This window comes from Haliotis rubra, unplaced genomic scaffold (assembly GCF_003918875.1).
Source record: "Haliotis rubra isolate DU_JTF1 unplaced genomic scaffold, ASM391887v1 Scf257, whole genome shotgun sequence".
In the NCBI taxonomy this organism is placed as follows: Eukaryota; Metazoa; Mollusca; class Gastropoda; order Lepetellida; family Haliotidae; genus Haliotis; species Haliotis rubra.
In genome coordinates this window covers 604,133-627,652 of record NW_025766636.1, presented here as the reverse complement: position 1 = coordinate 627,652, position 23,520 = coordinate 604,133, and the positions used below count along the sequence as shown (strand labels likewise).

At 39.2% G+C, this 23,520-nt stretch overlaps 1 protein-coding gene across 2 annotated transcripts; it reads right to left on the bottom strand.

The window, feature by feature from the left end:
- Window positions 1-1,349: 1,349 nt before the first annotated feature.
- Window positions 1,350-23,422, bottom strand: LOC124279822 (uncharacterized protein C11orf97 homolog). 2 transcript variants are annotated; one of them, XM_046715698.1, is made up of 5 exons: window positions 23,252-23,422; window positions 11,682-11,780; window positions 10,556-10,681; window positions 10,270-10,308; window positions 1,350-4,982 (listed from the first exon to the last, which is right to left on the bottom strand). In XM_046715698.1, exons 1-5 carry the CDS (start codon window positions 23,280-23,282, stop codon window positions 4,858-4,860), a joined length of 420 nt encoding a protein of 139 aa, XP_046571654.1. In that variant the 5' UTR covers window positions 23,283-23,422; the 3' UTR covers window positions 1,350-4,857. The 2 variants fall into 2 exon arrangements, with proteins under 2 accessions (XP_046571654.1, XP_046571655.1); XM_046715699.1 differs by lacking the exon at window positions 23,252-23,422 and adding an exon at window positions 18,010-18,634.
- Between the last annotated feature and the right edge of the window lie 98 nt (window positions 23,423-23,520).

Sequence of the window (23,520 nt, the reverse complement as noted above, 5' to 3'; positions counted from 1 at the left end):
TGACTAACTACCATAAGTTCACCTGAATCTTACATGAACTACTAAGTGAACATTGATATTTCCTCAGTTTTGTATAGCTGAACATTTCGAAATCCTCATTTCATTATGTTTAGCTTAAAGTATTGCTTATTTAAAAATGTTTCATTGTTTATAACTTAGTCTTTGAGGAACCGGGACAATGTGAGAAGCCCATTTCTGGTGTTCCCTGCCGTGATATTGCTGGAATATTGCTAAAAGAGGCGTAAAACCATATACAGGTGACTGTTATTATTGCCAGTCTTGGGCCTACAGAAAGGTACTTGGTACACTTGTATTACCTCAGCTGACCTGGCTGAGGATTCCATCTATGACATCCTGTAAAGAAATATTTTTAATCCACCAAAGAAAGAGCATTGGGGAAGATACAACTGCTTCTATTACATTTTGTAATGTTTTTGAGGGAAGTCAGTCACACTACTGACAAACATGGGCCCATTCATACCTGGAGTAAATGCACATCTGAAGTGAAGTTACAGAGAACAGACACCATGTCCAGTATCAAAAAACATTTTTTAAAGAAATTTACAACACAGATACTTTTAAAGTTTATTAAACTAAAACATTGATAACACATTCAGTATAAATGATTTTTCTCAGCTATGCATTTTCATAAAAGTCTACAAAATACAAACATCAGCTCTCAGTTGTGATCCAGGAATATTTACAATGATGTGTTAATGTGTTAACTATACTATTCACACATTGCTAAGGATCAAATCATGGATTCAACAGAAAACTATGATGTGGGGTCAAATTTGGTTTAAATATCTAAGCTTATTGTAAGCATGGATCCTAGGTTTCAGTTTGTCATTTCATCTGGTGGAACCCAAACCTGCTATTGACAGGTGTTGTGTACTTGTCAATGACTCGTTCCATGATTTGCAAAATGGCTGACTGGTGCCATGAAAACCATTTTATGGTTCCTCATGTATCAGGTGCATAAGGTTAGATTAAAGTGACTGTTTGCCTAAAGAGGGTTACCATATTATTATTTATCCAGTTTTAAATGGATACAATTTCAAATTATGAATCTACGTTTAAGTAAAGTTGTGAATTTTTGTGATCCTTAGCAAAGTGTGAGTAGTATATAATGAAGGGATCTGCAGATACACCTGCCTGCTGTATTCACTTAACTTCAGGATATGAAACATACTACACATATATCTAAACTGAAGAGTTCTAGAATAGCAACAGCGTAATTGTAAGACAGCAGTGTTCCTGTTGTACAGTAATTACTGGTATGTGACAGGTATGTTTGAGGACAATGGCACCTGCAGAAGTAGAAGAGTAAAGTACAAACTTCATGTATGTATTCTCCGTACACACGACACAACACTATCTACTTTATTGCTTGCAAACAGGACAGAAAGTTGGAAGTTATCCTAACAATGAGGTCAATGTGTGTGTTAAACCATTCTTTTCCAGCAACTAGTGAACTATAATGACTTGTGAAAAGTTGCCTCAGCTCCTGTGTATATTTCCTGTCACTCCTTATGACATGAGTAGATTTACTGGAACCCCTGAATACACAACAAACTGCCATTGTAAGTCCTCAACATTAAGGTCAATAAATGTTATGTTTCAGTAAAAAAATTATATTAGCAATGGAAAATATTCTTTTTTCTTATTTCCTTATTCCAACAAATGTCAGATGTAAACCAACCTAAACACAATGACATCTGTTACCTGATATGAGCCAATCAGATATCAACTTTCAAAACAAATCTGCTTCATTATTTTACTGACTTGATTCGGAAATTTTTACCTCTGAGGAAACACCACAAAATACTCTCCATAGTAATCATTTTGGATGCAGACCATGATGCTCACAAACAACAGGACATACCCACAACAATATGACAGCACAGCCTTATTATTCTCTAGATAATATTTCTTATCGAGTTATCAGATATCTTTGTTTAGATGTTTCACCTACACGTACTAAGACTAGTTTCCGCAACTCTGATTGTTGATTAGAAAGTTCACCAGACCCAAGCTCCTATGGAAGTCTCCTCAGAACTCCGCTCAGAGAGGTCCGAGATCTGGCTTTACTGAGACTGTATTATCAATTGCTTCCATCAAGTGCAGTTATATGTGCAATTAACAATGTGAAACAACAAGCACCAGCTGATTTGTCAATACAACACAGAACATTAAATAGGATTTTTATTTTTGGTTAGGAGGTCTTCAAAACCAACTGATACTTAAATGAGAGAAAAGAAACTATTTTAAAAGAATGCTATGTGGCCTGACACTAAGAGCCTTACTTAGCCCAGTGGAGTGGCAACAAGATACTTAACAGCTGATTGGGGAATGAAATCTTGACTGATTACCCAGGGTTCATATAACTGCTTCCTCAAAAATTAAAACACAGATCAACTGATGATCCTGCTGGAATTACATGTACATTTGTTGATTTTCTGACTTAGGATTTTGTTGAAAACTGAAACTCATGACATATTCAAAAACTTTTCATTCATAAATAGAAACTTCATTTTCATGGAATTAAAAATAAAATAACCACTTTTGGCCCCAGATTTTGTTAACCATCTAACAACATAGAGCATTACCATTAATCAATGTTTATCAGAAGGGTAGAAACAGACTACACACCACCCTACACCTTGAACACTATATGATATACCACATACCAGCATAAAAACAAATACAAGTGGTTTGGCTCCTGGAAATTAAAAATGTTTGAACATAATAAACTATAAAAGTAACAGAAGCATTTCCTTATCATCAGAATACATCTTCCACAAAGAGGTCATATGAGGTCAAGCATCATCTCCAAATAGCACTCACCAGGGCCCTGTATCATGTCAGATATATTTCTGTGTCACAATTTTGGAAAGGGTACATTTCTGTATGGGTACATCTGATCTGACAACAACCCCTTCAGCTTGTTCACAGCCAAAATAAGGGCGACAAAAAGATAATTGATTGTACTCCTATTGCAAGTACTTTCTACAACAGTCCCTAAAATATTCCCTCTCAGTATTTAACTCCAGTGTTCATGGCGTTGCCGAACTTCTCGTTGCATAAACCTTATTATTTATAAATATCAAAACAATCAAAACAATGATAAAAACCAATAAACAGATAAACATTACACAGGGCTACAACATATGAATAAATTCCTCACAAAATACATAAAACAATACACAAATGGGCTCTGCATATGTCAGTATCAAAATACAAACATGTTGAACAATAATGGCAAGATGTGCCACATAACAAATACAGGTATCCTGTGACAGTGGTGTTCTACCATGTCTTCTGGTACTATCTACTAAGCCACACAAGTTCTAGATTTACTGGCTTTATAGTACCGGTACAAGTTCCAGGTTGGTTGCTAAGGAAACAAGTACATGTGAAACATATATCAGAATGTAATATATTTTCTTTTATTACAAAATGTATGTTGCCACCTGATCAGTCTTTGCTTCCTGTCCAGTTTAACCTATTATACATATTTGTGTGAACATGTAAATTTCAGGTAAATATTTTTAACACATTTCAATACTTTTTGTGCCAGTGCATCTGTAAACCAATTCCAAAATCTTTGCTAGCAGCTCAGTTTTCTGGTATCTCTGATCAAGACAACATATCATTCATATGGTTTTTTCCTTACCAGACCTTGAGTCTGAGAGTTCTCTCCCCTTGTACGTTACTTGATTTCAAGAACATATCTCCCAATCCCCTTTCTTGAACCAGAGTCAGACACATTGGACAAATGATTTGGGCAGCTGGTTGTGATGAAGACCTTGAGGGATATTGATGGAGGCCAAGCTGAGTTCTGTTTACCAGTTAGTTGTTTTACAGTCACAATATGGTGTACCTAGAATGTGCTTCACAACTGTTGTAGTTTTCATTCAAACCAAATCTCTATCTTCTTCTGACATTTAGGATCTACATAAAATAAATAGAAAAAATTAAAAGAACTTTGGTCAGCACAAATGGATCACTCACTGATTTAAAAAAATCCCCAAAGCATCTGCTCACAAATGATACATCATGTTCGTTATTAAAAATAAAGTAAACTTCAAAACCATTGCATCTCAGATGCATATTTGTCACAAATAAAAATGAAACAAAATGAACAAGAGAGTTATGGTATGCCGATATCACAGACTTCAGCTTGTTTAAGATACATGTAAAAGTGCCATGGGAAATATGATTTGTAAGACACAATTACTATTATGCAAACATAATATGTGTAGAGGTATCTATGTAGCGTGATCAGGAGTTATCTCCCTTACACTGAACACTGTTTGAGAGTCCATATATAATCTTACAATGATCCCTCTTAGTTGAGTCCACTGTGTTGTACTTAATTTATGAGATACAGCAGAGCAGAGCAGAGATAAATTGCTGAAACATGGACGGGTTCATGACTGAACATTCATGGTGTGTAGAGACATATCAAGATGCATTCTTATGAAGGTATTTCAAGCTAAGAGTCATGTTTTGATTTCACTTTTGTGTACGTGACTTTCGTGTCAATGTCTTTGTAAAGTGTGTGGCAATAAGTACATTGTTTAGAATTGTTTTCACATCAACAGACCACAAAGGTGGATACCTGACCTTGCAATCTGTGAAGTCTGAGAAATAAGTGATCCTCCTCAACCTTCCTCAAACACCAGCTGCAGTAACTATGGTAACATAACAGTTGACAGTAGTCCAAGAAGATAGCAGATGAAGCACTCATAAAGGTTGAACCTGGCAGCACTAAACCTCCTTCTGTACACAAGTTAGGCAACATAAACAAACCATTCATGGTCATTAGTCATATACTTAATATAATAGCACTTGTTAGAAATCATGTTCATCATGGGCCCATTTATTTGTCTGCCCTTGTGAACTCTGACCCTGAGTGTCCTTGACATTGGTTCCTGATGAATAGCTGTACCCGCGTCTCCCAGGTGTCCACATGCTGTCTGCAAATAATAAAGACCACATGATTAGTAGTGCTGGCTAAAAAGATTCATAATTCGAAATATCGTCGACAGAAAAAATTATTAATGATTATCGATATGAGATAGTGTCATCGATAATATGGTCATACACAAAGGTAGGTTTCTATTTATGGGTTGCTTCTAAATTCAGTTCAGAACTCTGTTTTGTTAGTGATCCATGCACAAACATGTCACCACTCACCACTGGTGTGAGGTGAGGTGAAATTGGGTTTAACGTCGTGCTTGAGAATATTTCGCTCATATGACGACGTGCATGCGTGTGTTTGTGTATGTGCGGCTGCTTGTACTAGCCCAGACTTAAGCTGGTTTTATAGTGCTAGCCCACTGAGATACCATGCCGCAGTGAAGCATGAATACCCCACTCAGACACATTATACTGACTCCGAGCCGACCAGTCCTTGTTGTTCCCATTAATGCCGAGAGCCAGGCAGGGACCAACAAGTACCATATTTTAACGTCTTTTGGTATGACGCAGACGGGGATCGAACCCGTGACCTTCCGCTCTCCGGGCGGACGCTCTAACCACTACACCACGGAGGCGGTCACCACTGGTGTGAAACATATGCATTTGTTTCAGACTTGTTTTTGCATTTTGTTCAAAGTTACTTCTCCCATATTTATCAATAATCTATCAATATTTAGTTAACGATCATCCATCTCTATCATCTGTATTGATAGCCAGCAATAATAATGCAAAATGTTGCTGACCAAATGGTTGAAGAGGCAGGCAAGACATACATCACATCAAAGTGTTGTGTTATAGTATGCACCAACTCGTACCATTGTGATACACATGTAACACGCATCATACTTCACCCTTAACCTGGCATAACAGGCCAGAGTATACCCCTGTCCCAGACTGTACCCCTGTCCCAGAGTATACCCATCCCAGACTGTACCCCTGTCCCAGACTGTATCCCTGTCCCAGACTTTACCCCTGTCCCAGACTGTACCCCTGTCCCAGACTATACCCCTGTCCCAGACTGTACCCCTGTCCCAGAGTATACCCCCTGTCCCAGACTATCCCCCTGTCCCAGACTATACCCCTGTCCCAGACTATACCCCTGTCCCAGACTATACCCGGGCTTAAATTGGGATTAGCCCCTGCAGCAGAAGTAGCAGTCGCCTTTGGTTCTGTATGTCCGTCGGGGTGCTGTCAAGTCCGTTGATCGTCCGTAATAAATGTCCTTTGAAGAGTTCAGGCCTAATGCAGCAGCCAAATTCCTTCGAGTGTTTTGGGGATAGGGTTGAACAAAGGGGTTGACATGATTCGTTTGGTAGTAAGGTCCGTATTGTCGCCTGACTCCGGATTATCTCTGAGTCTTTTTCATTGCTTCGGATTGTCAACAGAATCACTGGGGCTTTCGGCGGTTTTGTTAGTGGGTAGGTCACTGGAGTACATTTTGAGGTTTTCATGTTCTGTAGCTTCACACGACCATTGGTCAAGGTCTCGAAGATGGAGTATGGTCCAATCCAGTGTGGCTCCCATCCTCTGGACTCGTCGACTATTCTTGATATACACTGTTGATCCAACATCTGTCTCCTTGTTGCTGGTGTGTTGTCAATCGTAGTTTTCTTTCTGGTGATCCTGTGCATCAGTGATATTATTGGAAATAGTGGAACAGATGCCTTTGCATAGATCAAGGATAGTTTCCAGGACTTCTGAGCATGCCGTGTTAGGTGAAGGTGCTGTAGTCGTTCCCCTCGGTCGGTTTCAGGTCAATCGGTAGCTTGGCTGGGCGACCGTACAGCACCTCGAATGTTGTGCATTTCGTCGAAGCATGGACTGATGTATGGTATGCGAACAAGACATCAGGAATGTATTGGTCCCAATCATCAACTTGGTCATTGATGAGTTTACTCACAGCCGCCTATGACGTCCTGCTGTCACGTTCCCGCTGGCCGTTTGAGGATGGTACGCCAAGGTTATGCGATGATCTGTCTGGAAATGGTCCATGAGTGAGTCAATCACTTTGTTGACGTATTCAAGTCCTTGATCACTGATCAATGTGTCTATGCAACCCAGTCGACAGATGATATGGAAAAGAAACAGAGCAACTGGCTTTTATCTGGGATAGCAGCTGCCTGTGACCATTTTGAAAAGTGGTCGGTGACCGCAAGGATGTACTTGTTGCCGTTTCTTGTCTCTTGTAGAGGGCTGATGATGTCGATTCCAATGAGGCACCAGAATTTGGCAGGCACAGGAATGGAGTGGAGTGGTGGTGCTTCTGTGTTGACTTTCGGATTGATGACAAAGCACTTCGGACACGTCTTGACATACTCTTGCACGTCGTTCTTCATGCCTTTCTAATAATAACGCGAGGATATTTTGTCAAAGGTTTTATCTCTGCCGAAGTGTACACGTGTAGCTGGGTTGTCATGGCTTTCAAGGATGCTGGGTAGGCGGCTTTTGGTCAGCACTTCCTTTTCACCATGAAAGACAGTTCAGTTTTCTACCCGAAATGGCTTTGCAGTTTGCCAAAAATGAGACTTAGCATTCAGACGCCTGTCAGGATCCAGATCATAGGTGTGCTGGGGATACTTCTTATCACAGCTGGTGTAGAAGTTCAAGATCAGGGTATAGAGGTTGTCATCCATGTTGAAGTTTGAATGTGATATAGTAAATAAAATGAAATGCACCTTTAAATACCTTAACATGACACTGAGACCATTGCCCAGAGTCACTCACTACCTTTTAGTGAAGTGTCAACATAATTTTTTAAGGGTATTGTCTGGGCTGGAGGAGTATAAATTGGCACCTTTAAATATCTTTACATGACACCGAGATCAGTGCCACAGTCACTCAGGTATTGTCTGGGCTGGAGGGGCATAAATTGGCACCTTTAAATACCTTTACATGACACCGAGATCAGTGCCACAGTCACTCAGGTATTGTCTGGGCTGGAGGGTATAAATTGGCACCTTTAAATACCTTTACATGACACCGAGATCAGTGCCACAGTCACTCAGGTATTGTCTGGGCTGGAGGAGCATAAATTGGCACCTTTAAATACCTTTACATGACACCGAGATCAGTGCCACAGTCACTCAGGTATTGTCTGGGCTGGAGGGGTATAAATTGGCACCTTTAAATACCTTTACATGACACCGAGATCAGTGCCACAGTCACTCAGGTATTGTCTGGGCTGGAGGAGTATAAATTGGCACCTTTAAATACCTTTACATGACACCGAGATCAGTGCCACAGTCACTCAGGTATTGTCTGGGCTGGGCTACATGAGAGATCAGTATCAAATTGGCACCTTTAAATACCTTTACATGACACCGAGATCAGTGCCACAGTCACTCAGGTATTGTCTGGGCTGGAGGAGTATAAATTGGCACCTTTAAATACCTTTACATGACACCGAGATCAGTGCCACAGTCAATCAGGTATAGTCTGGGCTGGAGGGGTATACTTTGGCCTGCTTCAGAATATACTCCAGGGTAAAACCTGGGCTAGCCTATAGTTCACCTGGGGGTATAATCTGGTGGGGGTTATTGTGGGCTGCTACACCCGCCTGACAAGAGGTAAGTCTCTCAACTTGTTTCATACAAGAACCTTGTATTAAAGTATGTAGTTTATAGGCATTACTTATATTAAAATATTAGAACATTTGATGAAGTTATTCTATCAAATTCTTGAAGACATTACACCTGTGCCATGCCAGTCAGTAGTGGAGTCAATGAGAGTTCAAAACACAACTGTAAAGGAACAGAAGCAGTGTGTCACCTTCATCAATAACTCATTCCAACTGCCTATCTTGCATAAGTGTGAAGTAGATGCATGATGCATGTTCGAAGTGTGAGTGTGGAGAGTAATGAGCAGAACAGATGTTGTGGTCTCAAGGATCAGTGGTCTCGAGTACATTATTCTCCAGAGAGTTCAGCAAATGGGATGGAATCCATAATTGATGCCTAATGTGTACATAGAGTAAGGCAGTAGTTCATTGATGGAAGGATGTCAGTGACGTTATTGTAATTGCGCTTGTGTCTAGACAGTACATGACACAGGATGCTGGGGAGATGGGGCACTTCCTGTAGGGTTATATAACCCATGGCCAAAACATACTGAAACGGCAGGAATTCACGGAATGCGAAACACTGGAGTGTAACATACCTGTATTTGGAAAGCCAACATTTCATTATGTCTAAATTGGATCTGGTTATCCTCTGTAGAAGACATGCTGGCCATGCTAATGATAAATGGAGTTTCATAATACAATTATAGACCAGACTGTAGTGTGCCTTGTATCTTCACACTCTGATAGAAAAAGCTCACAAATTGAGTGAGTGAGTGAGTTTTGGTTTTACGCTGCTTTTAGCAATATTCCAGCAATATCACGGCGAGGGGACACCAGAAATGGGCTTCACACTTTGTACCCATGTGAGGAATCGAACCCGGGTCTTACGGCGTGACGAGCGAACGCTTTAACCACTAGGCTACCCCACCGCCCCGCTCACAAATTGATCATTGCATGATTCTGAATGGTGGAAGCAGCACTCATCAAAAGCATCCAAATCAGAACTCATTATTCCCTGAACAGGACAATATGGATGATACAAGTGGGCCAACCTATGTCCACATTAACAGGGAGTTGTCACACATATCCTGTAATAATTATATCTTCCGCAGACACTGATAAACAACAACTAGAGAGGGAAATAGCAGTAATACTGGGGTGTAATAACAGTGTATATCTGTTACCATGCAAAGCAAGCTATTGTTGAACCAATTCAACATAGTGTGTGGCTAGTTGGGCATCTGTGGACTCCATGTGGTGGTGGTGGTGGAATTGGGTTTAACGTAGTGCTTGAGAATATTTTGCTCATATGACGACGTGCATGCGGGTGTATGTGTATGTGTGGCTGCTTGTACTAGCCCAGACTTAAGCTGGTTTTATAGTGCTAGCCCACTGAGATACCATGCCGCAGTGAAGCATGAATACCCCACTCAGACACATTATGCTGACTCCGAGCCGACCAGTCCTTGTTGTACCCATTAATGCCGAGAGCCAGGCAGGGACCAACAAGTACCATATTTTAACGTCTTTTGGTTTGAGGCGGTCGGGGATCGAACCCGCGACCTTCCGCACTCCGGGCGGACGCTCTAACCACTAACACCACGGAGGCGGTCTGTGGACTCCATGTACAGACAAAGGACAGTATAAAGACAATCCTAAACATAACTTGGGAGAGAGTATGCTTTACAAAGTCAGCCATGTCTGCTCCACATGTTTGTCCTCACCTGGCACAGCACCAGCGATGGATGACGATGCAGTTGGGTCTGGAACAGAAGATACGTACATAAGATGCACTTTTGGGGTGTCTTATAACATTAATATCAGTTTAACAACATTTCATCATCATGGGAACTCAGCTTCATTTGGGAGGAAGATCAGAGATCCAAGTGCTGCGATAAAAGACAAATACTACTTACAAATCCCTACACAAAATAGTGAAAAGGACTTAAAAAAAAGATTTAAACCAACAAAAATCAAGTCAGACCCAACAGGTCAGCTACTGTTGTTCACCTTTCATGCCCCCATGTCGGGAGTAGAAGCTCTTGTTGGCGTTCAGGTTCAGCTTGTCCTGCTGGGCCGCGCCGATGCCGACATTCCTCTTGATACTCCACACCTCATCCAGGTCTAAAGCCAAAGCTGAGAACAAGAGCAGTACCTTTTGTCATGGTGTTTCAGAGGACAATGTTACAAATACCAAGTAGGTGAGCTACAGAGCCTTCATCCTGCAAGTATCTGAAGACGCTGTTCATGTTCTACGAGTATCATCACGAGTTAAAACTGTCTTGCTGTGACTGTACTGTGTATTGACAACATGCTGTTAGGGAGAAGGAGACACTAATTGATGCACTTGTGCTCAATCCCTTTGTCTTTTGGGACAATAAAATATGTTTAACACAAATCTTTTTTCAGATCAGTTTGCGATCTACAGCTTGATGTAGCTTGAAATGTAATTCCCATATATTGTGTTAGGTTAGTGATTATATGATAACCCTGTTCACGCTCTTCATTGGTGACAAGTATCGTCAATTAAAACTGTACTGCAGTGACCGTATTGCAATGGATATCAGATGTGTTGACAACATTCTCTTAGGGAGAACGCGACAAAAAGTGATGCACTTGTGCCAAATCCCTTCTTTTCTGTTTGAAACAAACAAGCTCTTGTTTCAGACCAGTTTGGGATTTACAGCTTCCAACCACATGATATATGTAGCTTGGAATGTAATCCCATATTACAATAATATATTGTGTCAAGTCAGTGAAGTGTACCGTGATTATCTTTCTACCTGACCTAGTAGACCTAGTTTTCAGTGACTCTCTCGCCACTTGAGACAGTATTCCACTTATCACAGCATGTCTGCTTAATCATGTTAAGAAGTGAAGCAGTCTCAGATCTTTACCACTTTGGTGAAGAACCTAAGCGTGGGTATGGTGTTGACATGCCTAGAAATTCCATCAAGTAAACAGAGATTCTAAACCCCAATGATAGGTTTCTGGTGTTGCCAACTGGTGTCTAAGATGACAGGGCAAGCCACAAGCTCCAAAGAAGCATGAGGATATGTTATACTGTGATGCAGGTTTCAGGATGTAGATTTTCATACTTGTTTCAACACACTTTGACAACAATCTACTCTCTTACGTGAGGAGCCGGAGGATTTCCGGGGAGAGAAGTTCATCTGGTCCTCTTCTGCATGTTCCTTAGATTTGGGACCCGTGTACAGGAACTTCTTGGCTCCACCTGGTGGCAGAGATGATGATGTCACAAGGTCTACACAGACAATAGGGCAGATGAGACACGACAGGTCTATTGTAAGTGCATGGCTAGTTTGCAATAACAGTACATGTTGCTTGGAGTTATAGGACAGGTTTGACTTTCTTACTCTTACAAAGATATGCAAGAAATAATGTATGTGTGTGAGTGTGTGCATGTTTTAAAGTGACTCCTAGTACCAGACAGAACTTCTAGCAGGTTCATAATGCTAGTCCTATGATATACCATGCAGCAATGGGCATCTGTTGAGGTCTACCCCTCCTTGTTTAATCCCCTTAATAATGAACCTCTGTCATGATAATAACAACAACCGTCTTCTAATGTCTTTTGGTGTGACACTGCCAAGAAATAGATCCAGAAACTTTCTCAAGCAGGGACCACTTGCTGGTAGAACAGCCAGGTAATCAACAAGCGTGTGCAGTGAAATGTCAATTTCACATGTACAACTCGCACACCTGGCTGTTCTACCAGCAAGTGGTCCCCCCTTGTTAGAAATAGCGAAAAGTGACTACAAAATAAGGATCGTTTGTAAAACAACTTTTTTATTCGGGTGTCCAAAATTATGATACAAATCATCAGAGTTGGTCTGTTGATTTCATGTGACTGTGCAAAATTTGGTTTTGTTGCAATTATTACATTTTGTGATAGTGAGCAATTCATCGGTCTCAAATGAAATCAAACGGACTATAGTTGGTTGAATGTGGGACTGACCATCAAAGGGAAATATCTCTTAGCTACATCAAGACACAATGCCATTTAGAAAGTGGAAACTTCGGTGGCTGAGCGGGTTAGGCAGCTGACTTTGTGTGCTGGCGATTAGGTGCCTCACTTTCAGAGTGTGGGTTCGAATCCCGGATGGGACTAAACCCAACAAAAGTACTAGAATTTGTACTTTACTGAGAAAGTGTAATCCCAAATATAACATATGCTACATCTTAGCTATATCACTGTGATGGGAAAGTTTAACTTTGCAATTGAAATTAATAAACACACATCATCATTGTAAGCTATTTTGTCGTATATCCCGATAGCATACTTCAAATGGGCCACCACGATACATCGATGTACAACTTTGAATATTGCCGAATCGCGATATCTGTCAAGATATACTGTTTTTACAATCAGCACAAACTTCATTCTATTATGTGACTGCAGTGACAGCATCCAGCTGTTTTTTATCTGTTTTCTGTTTATAACAGTATTATGTTTTATATATTTTGTATTTGTTCTTTAAAAAAATGTGCCTAATGTGACTAAAGTCAATTTCATTTAAACACTGTTTTTGTTTTGATCTTAAGGTGTTTTATAGTTGGTGTTAGAATTAATATCGTGATACGTATCGTATCGCCATCCTTATATCGGGATTCGCATGGTATTGCAGCTTTCATGCACAATACTTTGACAATATATCGTCGTCACTAAAATTTAGTATACTGATGCATTGTATCGCATGTTGTATGCCAATACCAGCACTAAATTTTTATGCATCAATTTTCTGTAAAATCATAACTTGAGAAGTTTTTTTAAATTTAAGGCCTTTTCAGGGTAAATGACTGCCAATAAGGGCCTTTTCATGGCTTAAATGAATTAATCAACAACTAGGTAGGACATATTTATGTTGCTATGGTTACATATTTACAAGGATTAACAAAGCAAACTCAGGTTTCATCGCTCTCATAACTTTGTCCCCCTTCTTTGTATGTTTGTTTGTTAATCTCTGTAAAACTGCTGAAATATTGTTAACAGCGAATATAACCATATGTACAATCTATATATTTACAAATAATACAAACTACATCAGGTACAAATGTTTGTGGTCTCCTAAGTTTATGTAGAACCATGCCCTGTGCATTATGTAGAACCATGCCTGTGTATTGTGGTCTCCTAAGTTTATGTAGAACCATGCCCTGTGTATTGTGGTCTCCTAAGTTTATGTAGAACCATGCCCTGTGTATTGTGGTCTCCTAAGTTTATGTAGAACCATGCCCTGTGTATTGTGGTCTCCTAAGTTTATGTAGAACCATGCCCTGTGTATTGTGGTCTCCTAAGTTTATGTAGAACCATGCCCTGTGCATTGTTCACACATCTACCATCAGTGATATGCTGACTCAGCTAGTCTGATCAGGTGCCCCTTCCTAAATTGCATGCATAGTGATACTTGAGATAACATGCTGGTAAGAAAATGAGTTTTCCACAATTAATTACTTTCCAAGACTCCTCCAGACAAGATGTATATCTCCATGCATATATACTTGATACCTTTATCTTACAGGCACTAGCCAAGTCTATGTACATGATAATATGTAATGTAAAGGCTAATTTAATCTTTTAGCGATGGTGAAAAGTATATTTCAAAATGTCTGAAAAACTATGTAAAAAGTATATTAATAGATCAATTTAAGCAATCATGGAATGATTCCCTACAAAACTCATCAAAAGGTAAATAATACTCTTATTTTAAGCATGATAAGCATACTGTCAATACAGAACCATATTTGATCAGCCTCCCATTGAAACAACATATTTGGTTAACAAAACTGCAAAACATACTATCATGTTGAAACTGGCAGATGGTCTAACATAGACATAGAAAATAAAATATTAAGTACAATTTGTAAACACCATGTTCTAAATATCGAATTGTGTTATCTTATCATGTTCAGCTCTTGATGATGTACAAAAGAGTGCACTTGCTAGTAATTTTTGTAATAACTCTCATATTGATAAATATATTTTACTAATGAAAACTGACAATACCCCTTTGATACAGACACTGTCCAGTCTACAAAAAAAATGCATCCTAGATAATCTCCAGGGTATACGTTCCGATAAATCACCACTACCTCTGAAAGAGGTAGAAGGAGTTCTTGCATATATTTTTTAAGGTTTCAGACCTGTCAATCTGTCTGTATGATTTTTTCCCTAAATTTGAGTTGCACAGCGAGCAAACCTTCGCAGCTGCAGCCACTATATTTATTGAAACTGGCCAGCTCAGTTGTAACAGGTTATCTCATTGGCTACTGTGAGAAGGCGGAGCCAGCAAAGGGAGGTAACAAAATTATTGGGCTGAGCCGTAGATGCATCCAGGGTACTAGTGGAGATTTATCAGAAAGTATACCCTGGAGATTACCGAGGATGAAGAAAATCATATTATTCCTGTTTTAAGGCATCGACCAATTGGCACACGGTATTGAATGAAAATATCCTGTATGTTCACTATATCATGTTGTATGATTTATGATAATAAAATCCAGCTTGTTCTGTTCTGTTCCTTCAAAAAGAGGATACACAGGATATAGCAATCAGTGGTTCTCAGTTGGCGTTTTCTCCACTCGGGGGTAAATATTTACTCAATGATTGGGTTATAAATGTAGATTTGATCATCAAGGAGTAGAATAGAACAGCTACGATCCAATACACAAAAGATGTCTCATAGATAATATTTTCGGTTCCATTACCTATACTGTCTTACAATAATTAGTGACTTAATGTCATACGTGAAAGGACTACTTACAGTTAGAGGAAGGATTACAGTGTGACGGATGCCTAATACACACCGGATATTGATCGGCAAGATGTTACTGGGACCTGTAGATTTTGAGTGTTGATAATCATAATGTCTGGCAGAAATTACCATTGAAATACCGTTACATACCGGTATAATACCACAGACTGTTCCGACAGTATTCCACATGAACCTAATGTCAGACATATGCAAATCATTATCAATATGGCTGGTTGAAAAAAACGGTGTCCTGCAAAATCTAACATATATAACAAGTGTTCATGGGAGGGGAAAATGTCAGCCTTGATCGATATTTTCATTTGCTACAAGCTCATATGACAGGCAGATAAATATGCCACGAGGAACTGGATTAAAGACATTCTATCTACATGGTATTAAATATTCACAACCAATTTCTTGTTAAAATAAAGGTCACCTTTGGTACACCTAAACACAAATACTCAGACTGCAGAGAGGACAAGTTTAAAACTGGAAAACCCAAATGAGATTCCACATAGATGATCACACCTGTGATTGGTAAGGTCACAAACAAGTTACTGTCTGACAACAGGTAGGTTTACAATCATTTCCAATGTCCTCCTATAATTAACAATGAATGTTAGTCACCTACAACTCACATATTTAATTCTCACAAAAAAATGGTTGCATAGGAAAATGTCCTGTTTAGAGTTGGTGAATTGCATGCACAGTGGCAATAAAAGCAGCAATGAAACCATATCTCAATTCATGGGCTCAAATTTACCACTGTTCTTCAGTGAGTGAGTTGGGTTTTACGCTGCTTTTAGCAATATTTCAGCAATATCACAGCAGTGGACACCAGAAATGGGCTTCACACATTGTACCCATGTGAGGAATCAAACCCGGGCCTTTGGCGTGACAAGCGAACGCTTTAACCACTAGGCTACCCCATGGCCCCCTGTTCTTCAGAGTGGATTCTCAAGTGTTATCTAGACAAGACTACAGCAATGGACTGTTGATCGGCCTCAGCAAACACAATATCTCCAGATTACAAAAAGTACAGAATACAGCTGCAAGAATTATTTCTCTGAAGACTAAATCTGATCACATCTCTCCTGTTCTCAAATCCTTGCATTTGCTACCTATTCAACAGAGAATCAACTTCAAACTTCTCTGCATCACAGAATACATCCCACCAAGATCACTCCGGTCCCTACTACAAGTTCCCAAATTCCACCTAGTTTCATATGGGAAAAGGTTTTTCTCCTATGTTGCACCAACTCTCTGGAACTCTGTACCTCTAGAAATCAAACTCTGTGAATCTCTCTCAACCTTCAAGTCAAAAGATAAAACCCACCTGTTTCACAGTGACCATAACTTTATAACTGACTCCTTTGACTCCATTCTTTTCAGCACATTGAGAATTCATAAGTGTGTGGACACCCACCTAAGCTTTATAAGTGACATTATTATTATTATTATTATTGCTGTGTTTTTTTACTCCATTCTTTTCAGCGCATTGAGAATTCATAAGTTTGTGGACATTTGCGCTTTATAAGTGACATTATTATTATTATTATTATTATTGCTGTGTTTATGTCCTTTTGACATGTTGACATGTCAACTTCACAATTCTTGTCACTCAGTCCAATAAATAAACAGATTTTTCTGTGAGTTTGTAAACTTACTGCACTGTGAGTTCCAGGTCTAAGATGAAATACAGTAATCATGGTAATACAACAATGATTGAAAATGGAACAGATATTTAATGAAAAACATTCATATATTATCATGCCCAAAACACGTGGATCACAGAAAAAACACAAAATAATCTTGTGCCTCATGCGTGTTAGCCTGATGTTTGTGTCCAGACATAAATGTCATGTTTGGTAGTATTTCATCCATATTTATAAAAAAAGAACTTCCAGTGTTTCTGGCACAAGCACAATGAACATGCATGTCACACACTTGATGATAACCACTCCATGTCTATCACAGTGTTTCTGGTACAAGCACAATGAACATGCATGTCACACACTTGATGATAACCACTCCATGTCTATCACAGTGTTTCTGGTACAAGCACAATGAACATGCATGTCACACACTTGATGATAACCACTCCATGTCTATCACAGTGTTTCTGGTACAAGCACAATGAACATGCATGTCACACTTGATGATAACCACTCCATGTCTATCACAGTGTTTCTGGTACAAGCACAATGAACATGCATGTCACACTTGATAATAACCACTCCATGTCTATCACAGTGTTTCTGGTACAAGCACAATGAACATGCATGTCACACACTTGATGATAACCACTCCATGTCTATCACAGTGTTTCTGGTACAAGCATAATGAACATGCATGTCACACACTTGATGATAACCACTCCATGTCTATCACAGTGTTTCTGGTACAAGCACAATGAACATGCATGTCACACACTTGATGATAACCACTCCATGTCTATCACAGTGTTTCTGGTACAAGCACAATGACAGTATGTAGAGTGCTAAAACATTTATGTACAATGTCAACAGAAAATAGTAACTCAGTTCATTCTGACCTGGCATGAGTTACCATGGTTACACACTGCAAAATGGTCACAGATATATGATTCCAGTAACCATGGTAACAAATCTTTAGCAGAATCCTAATCAACTACAATCTGCCTTCCATCTGATCTGCGGGTGTGGCCATTACCTGACTGCATGAGTGCTTCCTTTAGACTGCTTCTGACTACATGAGTGCTTCCTTCAGACTGCTTCTGACTGCACTAACAAGAACTAAACCAAACGTCACTAAGCTGCTCCTCCCCTACATGAACATCGCAGCATCATCTACACCGCGGTAGTTGTTCACTCGGCAAGCTCAACACGACAGATCAGTCAATTCAGATCAAGTCTCTGCTTGTAGTAATTGTAATTCCCCTTTTCAATTTTTAATAGCTCAATATACCTGTATCCAAGGGCAACAATGGTAAATCCAAGCAAACAGCCCACTTAAATCACTATTAAAATATTAACATTAAGTGTCAAGGCAGAGCTCAATCCGTGAACACACACAGACAAGACTAGTTACACCACGAGGATGTAATTCAGGTGACCTTCTGACCTCTCCACTGTAAGGTTAATTGAAAAGAAACTGGTACTCATCAAACCACTGACAAAATACCATAAGTCCAACAATAAACCTGTTCTCTGTCTCTGTTCAACAAAATAATCAAGATACAAATTGAGAATATACTTAAGACCTAAAAAAGACTACAACACAAATTCTGCTGCACATGTCAGCTGGCCAAAGATAAGACACTAGCTTGAACCGTTTGGTCAATTCAGAATCATAAGACTGTGAAGAAATCTCAACGAGCAGCGTAATCCATGAAATATAAGAGCTTCACTGATCACTCATAACCTTGTGTTCACCACAATGCCCCCTCACTACACTTGTAAGCACTAACAATAACTAGCTGTCACCCTAGCCTTGCTCCACTGTGACACACGCTTTGCATACACCACACACACAATTTTAATACGACCGAATAATATAATTTCAAATCAGAGCAACAAATTCTTCTGAAATATTTGTAGACGAGTATACACTAATAAAGCCTGTCTCCCTGACATCAACACAGAAGCTACGTAATATTAAGTTGAGCGGTTTGATAGGCATTCCTTAGAAGTTGACCGATTACAAAGTTGACCCCATTTATGGACTTCTTTATATACAGTTATGGTGACATTTCCGTATAGATCCTTATACCATTGTCAGGCAAGACTGTTGAATGAAAGTTGACTGTCGATATGTTCGTCCACACTGACACGTGTGTAGTGAGTCGCTAGGACACCTGGGGCAGTTACACATTCATTATCTATGCTAATGGTGGCTAGGATCACCTGGAGGTGTCTGACTGACATGTTTATGGTCAGGCTACAGAGAACACTGCCAGGAGAGATCCCTCGAGACTGATTGCACTGCAATATATAGTAGCACTGCATAGATAATTACAGCAATGACAGATTTGTTTGATAGGAATGTCACCATGCTTTGTTGCTGTTTCTTTCAGTAATTTGTGTGAACACTGCCATGGCAATAATGGATGATATCTAGAGTCAGCTGATCAAAACACTGCCATGGCAATAATGGTTGATATCTAGAGTCAGCTGAACAAAACACTGACATTCTTGGTTTTATATGCAGTCTTTCTAAACACATTCTGAGTTCCTGGACAGTTGTGTTCTAAATGAAATTGTGAAGATCAAATAATTTCCAGAATAAGAAATAACTGATCTGTGTGACTGGCATTATAGAAGTTGATGAATGACAAGAACGGTATGACTGAGCAAGTGTGCTACTTGCTTGACAACGGTATAAGGATCTATACCAAAACGTTGAATCGTAACGTAATAAAGAAGTTGTCATCCATAAAATATCACAGCTTTCTTAATAAATAACTGGTATGGACAATGTAACTTTTTACACATGTAAGCATCATCAACAAAAGTTGCAATAGGGGGAGTTTATTGATTATTAAAGTGGTTTTTTTATCACTTTATTTCTTTTTTGTGAGTACCATACATATTTCAACATATATTTCCCATACTTTCACATACACATATACTGTACACAAGTTATTGTGCTTATACATTGTATGCATTTTCATTCAAATATAGAAAATATGATATATAACTAAGTGAATTATGTGAAAATAGATAATGTGAAAAGGCTATGGCATGAGGACCAGAATGAGAGGAATTTGTCACATCTGTATCCGGGCGAAGAACAACCATTTACTAACATTGTATGCATCTTTTAAGGCTGCTTTTAGGCCATGTATATGCGGCCTTTGTTTTCGGCATTTGCAGGTACACAGGTAATTTTTGGTAACAATGAAAATTAAATTTAGCACATCATTTCTCTTCTATTTGTAACCAAATAAAATATGTGTTACTAACTGTTAGATTTGGTTTTAGACAGATGTCTGTTTCACATTCAATCCATTCCAACAAGCGATGCCACATACTTTTTACATGAACACAGTAAAATAAGACATGTTTTATAGTTTCATTTGTGCAAAATGTACATAGTGGTGAAGTTTGCAGTTAACGGATAAAAGCGCTTCAATTTGTTGTAAGTATTCTGTGGACTATACGATAATTGAAACCATCTTAATTTGTTACTGACTGTACTTCAAAATGGAGATAATATTGTTTCTAATACAGGGGTATTAAGGGTACTTTGAGACCTCTGTGTTTATTATCTTGTACAATTAAGTTTCGTTTTACTTTATCCGGTATTCCTCTCCAGATATATGAGAAGCATTTTTGTTGTAAATTATTTATCATTTACAACAGTATAAGGATCTATACCAAAACGTTGAATAATAATGTAATAAAGACGTTGTCATCCATAAAATATCACAGCTTTCTTAATAAATAACTGGTATGGACAATGTAACTTTTTACACATGTAAGCATCATCAACAAAAGTTGCAACAGGGGGAGTTTATCGATTATTAAAGTTACTCTGGATTACTAAATTTACAAATGGAGATCAGAAATGGAATAATTTCTTCAGTTGTAATGTATTAGATAATTTAAAAATGTATTTCTAGTTGATCATCAACCTATACCTTTCACCATGTCTACATTGTAGCATCCAGCTAGCATAATTAATTAGGAAGCTATGCTCTGGTAATTGGCTATAGTGCGTGAGTGAGTATGATTTTACGCCACTTTTAGCAATATTCCAGCAACATCAGGGTGGGGCCAATCAGAAATAATTGGTTATAACAATATACATTAAGGTACAATTTTAAGTTAAACATTCTCATAATGCCTTGTGACACTGGCCATGACAATGCTGTAAAATTGTACTAGATAAAAAGATATTCTTCAAAATGATACGGTGTAAATGACGCCATCCCTACCTCACCTGGCACTTCAGATTCAGGTAGGCAGGTAAATTGTGTTTCTTAATTTGCACATAAATGCATACAAATTCACAGAAAAATCTCTTCAGGCAAAATTCTTTTCGTTGCTGTTTTAAAAAGTGCTGATGCTATTAATGGATACTGTTTTATGACGTCAGTGGATATGGTATTGGTTCAGTTATGGATGGTTTGTCTTTGTTATGGGCCCATATTGAAAGGTCTGCTTCATGAGATAATGGGGCATGGTGGGCGAGCTGGCTAAGGAGCCAGGCTAGTGATCCAGAGGGCATGAGGTGCCGGGATTGAGCCCACCTGTGACCGGGTGTAAAACCTAGGAGTCAACTTTGTGTGCAGACTCAGTGTTTCAGTGTTGTCACAACTGCTAGTGTACAGTACACAACCCTGTACACTTCAAAGAACCCACGAATCCGTTGGTAGATGACCAGATGGTGGCCACATGAATACGTGCAAACACCTAGTTGTGGGTACAGTAACATGCAGTAAACTTGGACAAAGTACTGTGACTATGTGTCCCGATCCACCGATCTGTGAATGGGTACCTCGTTAGGATGGGAAAGACGCAATCACTCAGTGCACCTTGTGGCAGCAAGAGTTGTATGATCCCTAGGGAGTTGAGATTGATAATAAGATATGCCGTTGAGATTGACATCCAATGATAGAGGGGGAAAAATACCAGCGCCTTGAGCATGCACTAGTGCATGGATATGCGTGATATATAAATATCCAATAATAAATAAATAAATAACAGTTTGTCCTTCTTTATCTATTTTAACTATTTTAAGGTGCAGGACTTAACCTGGCATCACAAACATGGGGGAACCCCAATTATTTGTTCTAAGGGCCCTTACAGGCAATAAGAGGGTCCTCTGAAGTAAGAGTGTAGAGAACTGTACATTTTGATAATTTGTTTAGAGCTGGAATGAACCATTGACCATGTGGACTGATGGATGAAATGATGCATGTAACTGCTCTGAAAGAAACAACCAAACACTCAGCAAAGTCACAGATGTGTTGTGGGTACAATGAATAATATTGTGCATCCCTGTGGATGCAGTGAATTTGTTTTCAGTGTCCATTCTCTACATTTGTGCGTACTGGACGCACATTTGCGAGTCACGTATGTAGTGTATTGCTATAAGTAAGTCGTAACACCCAACACTACGTACATCATATCGGGATTACCCCATTTCTGATTATGTCATCTACACGTCATCTGCACAAGGATGATGACGTAATAAATGTATGAGTTAGCAATTTTAAACATGAAGGTTGTTTCCAACTCCGTCGTTGCGTCTTAGCGTAAGGAACACCCCCACACTAAGTACATTACAACGTAAAACCCTGAATGTGTACCAAGCCTGTTTTCACCCTAAAGTGTGTCAGATATTGACTGGTAATGACAGGTATTCTTATGACTTAATTCATTTATATTGATGATGCATGTGTTATATTAACATAAAGAGGAATGATTGAATATTTTGGGAATAAACTGTACACACATTATTGATCTTGTAATCAATGCCTCGCCATCAATAGATGCTTTAACTGAGGCTTTTGATCAATCGTAACTGATCATTGGCTCAATACTTGTATCAAATCAAATTCCTAAATAACGAGATGAACATTTGATGGTGAGATACTTCCAGTGACTTTGTATATGATCTCCAATGAAAGGAGATCCATATCTCACTTAATCACCTATAAATACTGAAAGTATTTCTCAATCATTTCTGACAATATTTTCTTCAAATCAAACGGATTGTTTTATTATCGGTATACAACTAGTTTTTAATTTTAAAAAGGGCCGTATTGATGCATCTTGGTGAATATATGAGTAGGTCGAATCGCGTGTCTCTACTTATTAAAGTTGTCATGTAACACTGGCAGCCACGAGCACACTAGCTGCTCTATGAGGGCGATCAGTGCTGGCATGACGATCTACAGATAACAGAATTACATTTCTTGAACAAACTGGCCAGTGACAGTACTTGCCTGGAGGCTGACTATCCCCGTCTTTCCTCATTGGAGCCGCCAGCCTCTTGATTAACAATATCCGTGGTCAGTCTATGGATGCCCGCCCTTGCAGTTCTCAATCACTTCTCACTGTACTTTGTTTACAACCCGGTCAGCCATGACAGATTCTAAGCCTCGTTCTGGAATAAGGGCACTCGAAGAGGCTCACCCCAGATGGCTTCATCATAAGATATCATATGGTGAGAAACTATCGTATGGCATCGGGTTCTGATGAATATCCATGAATT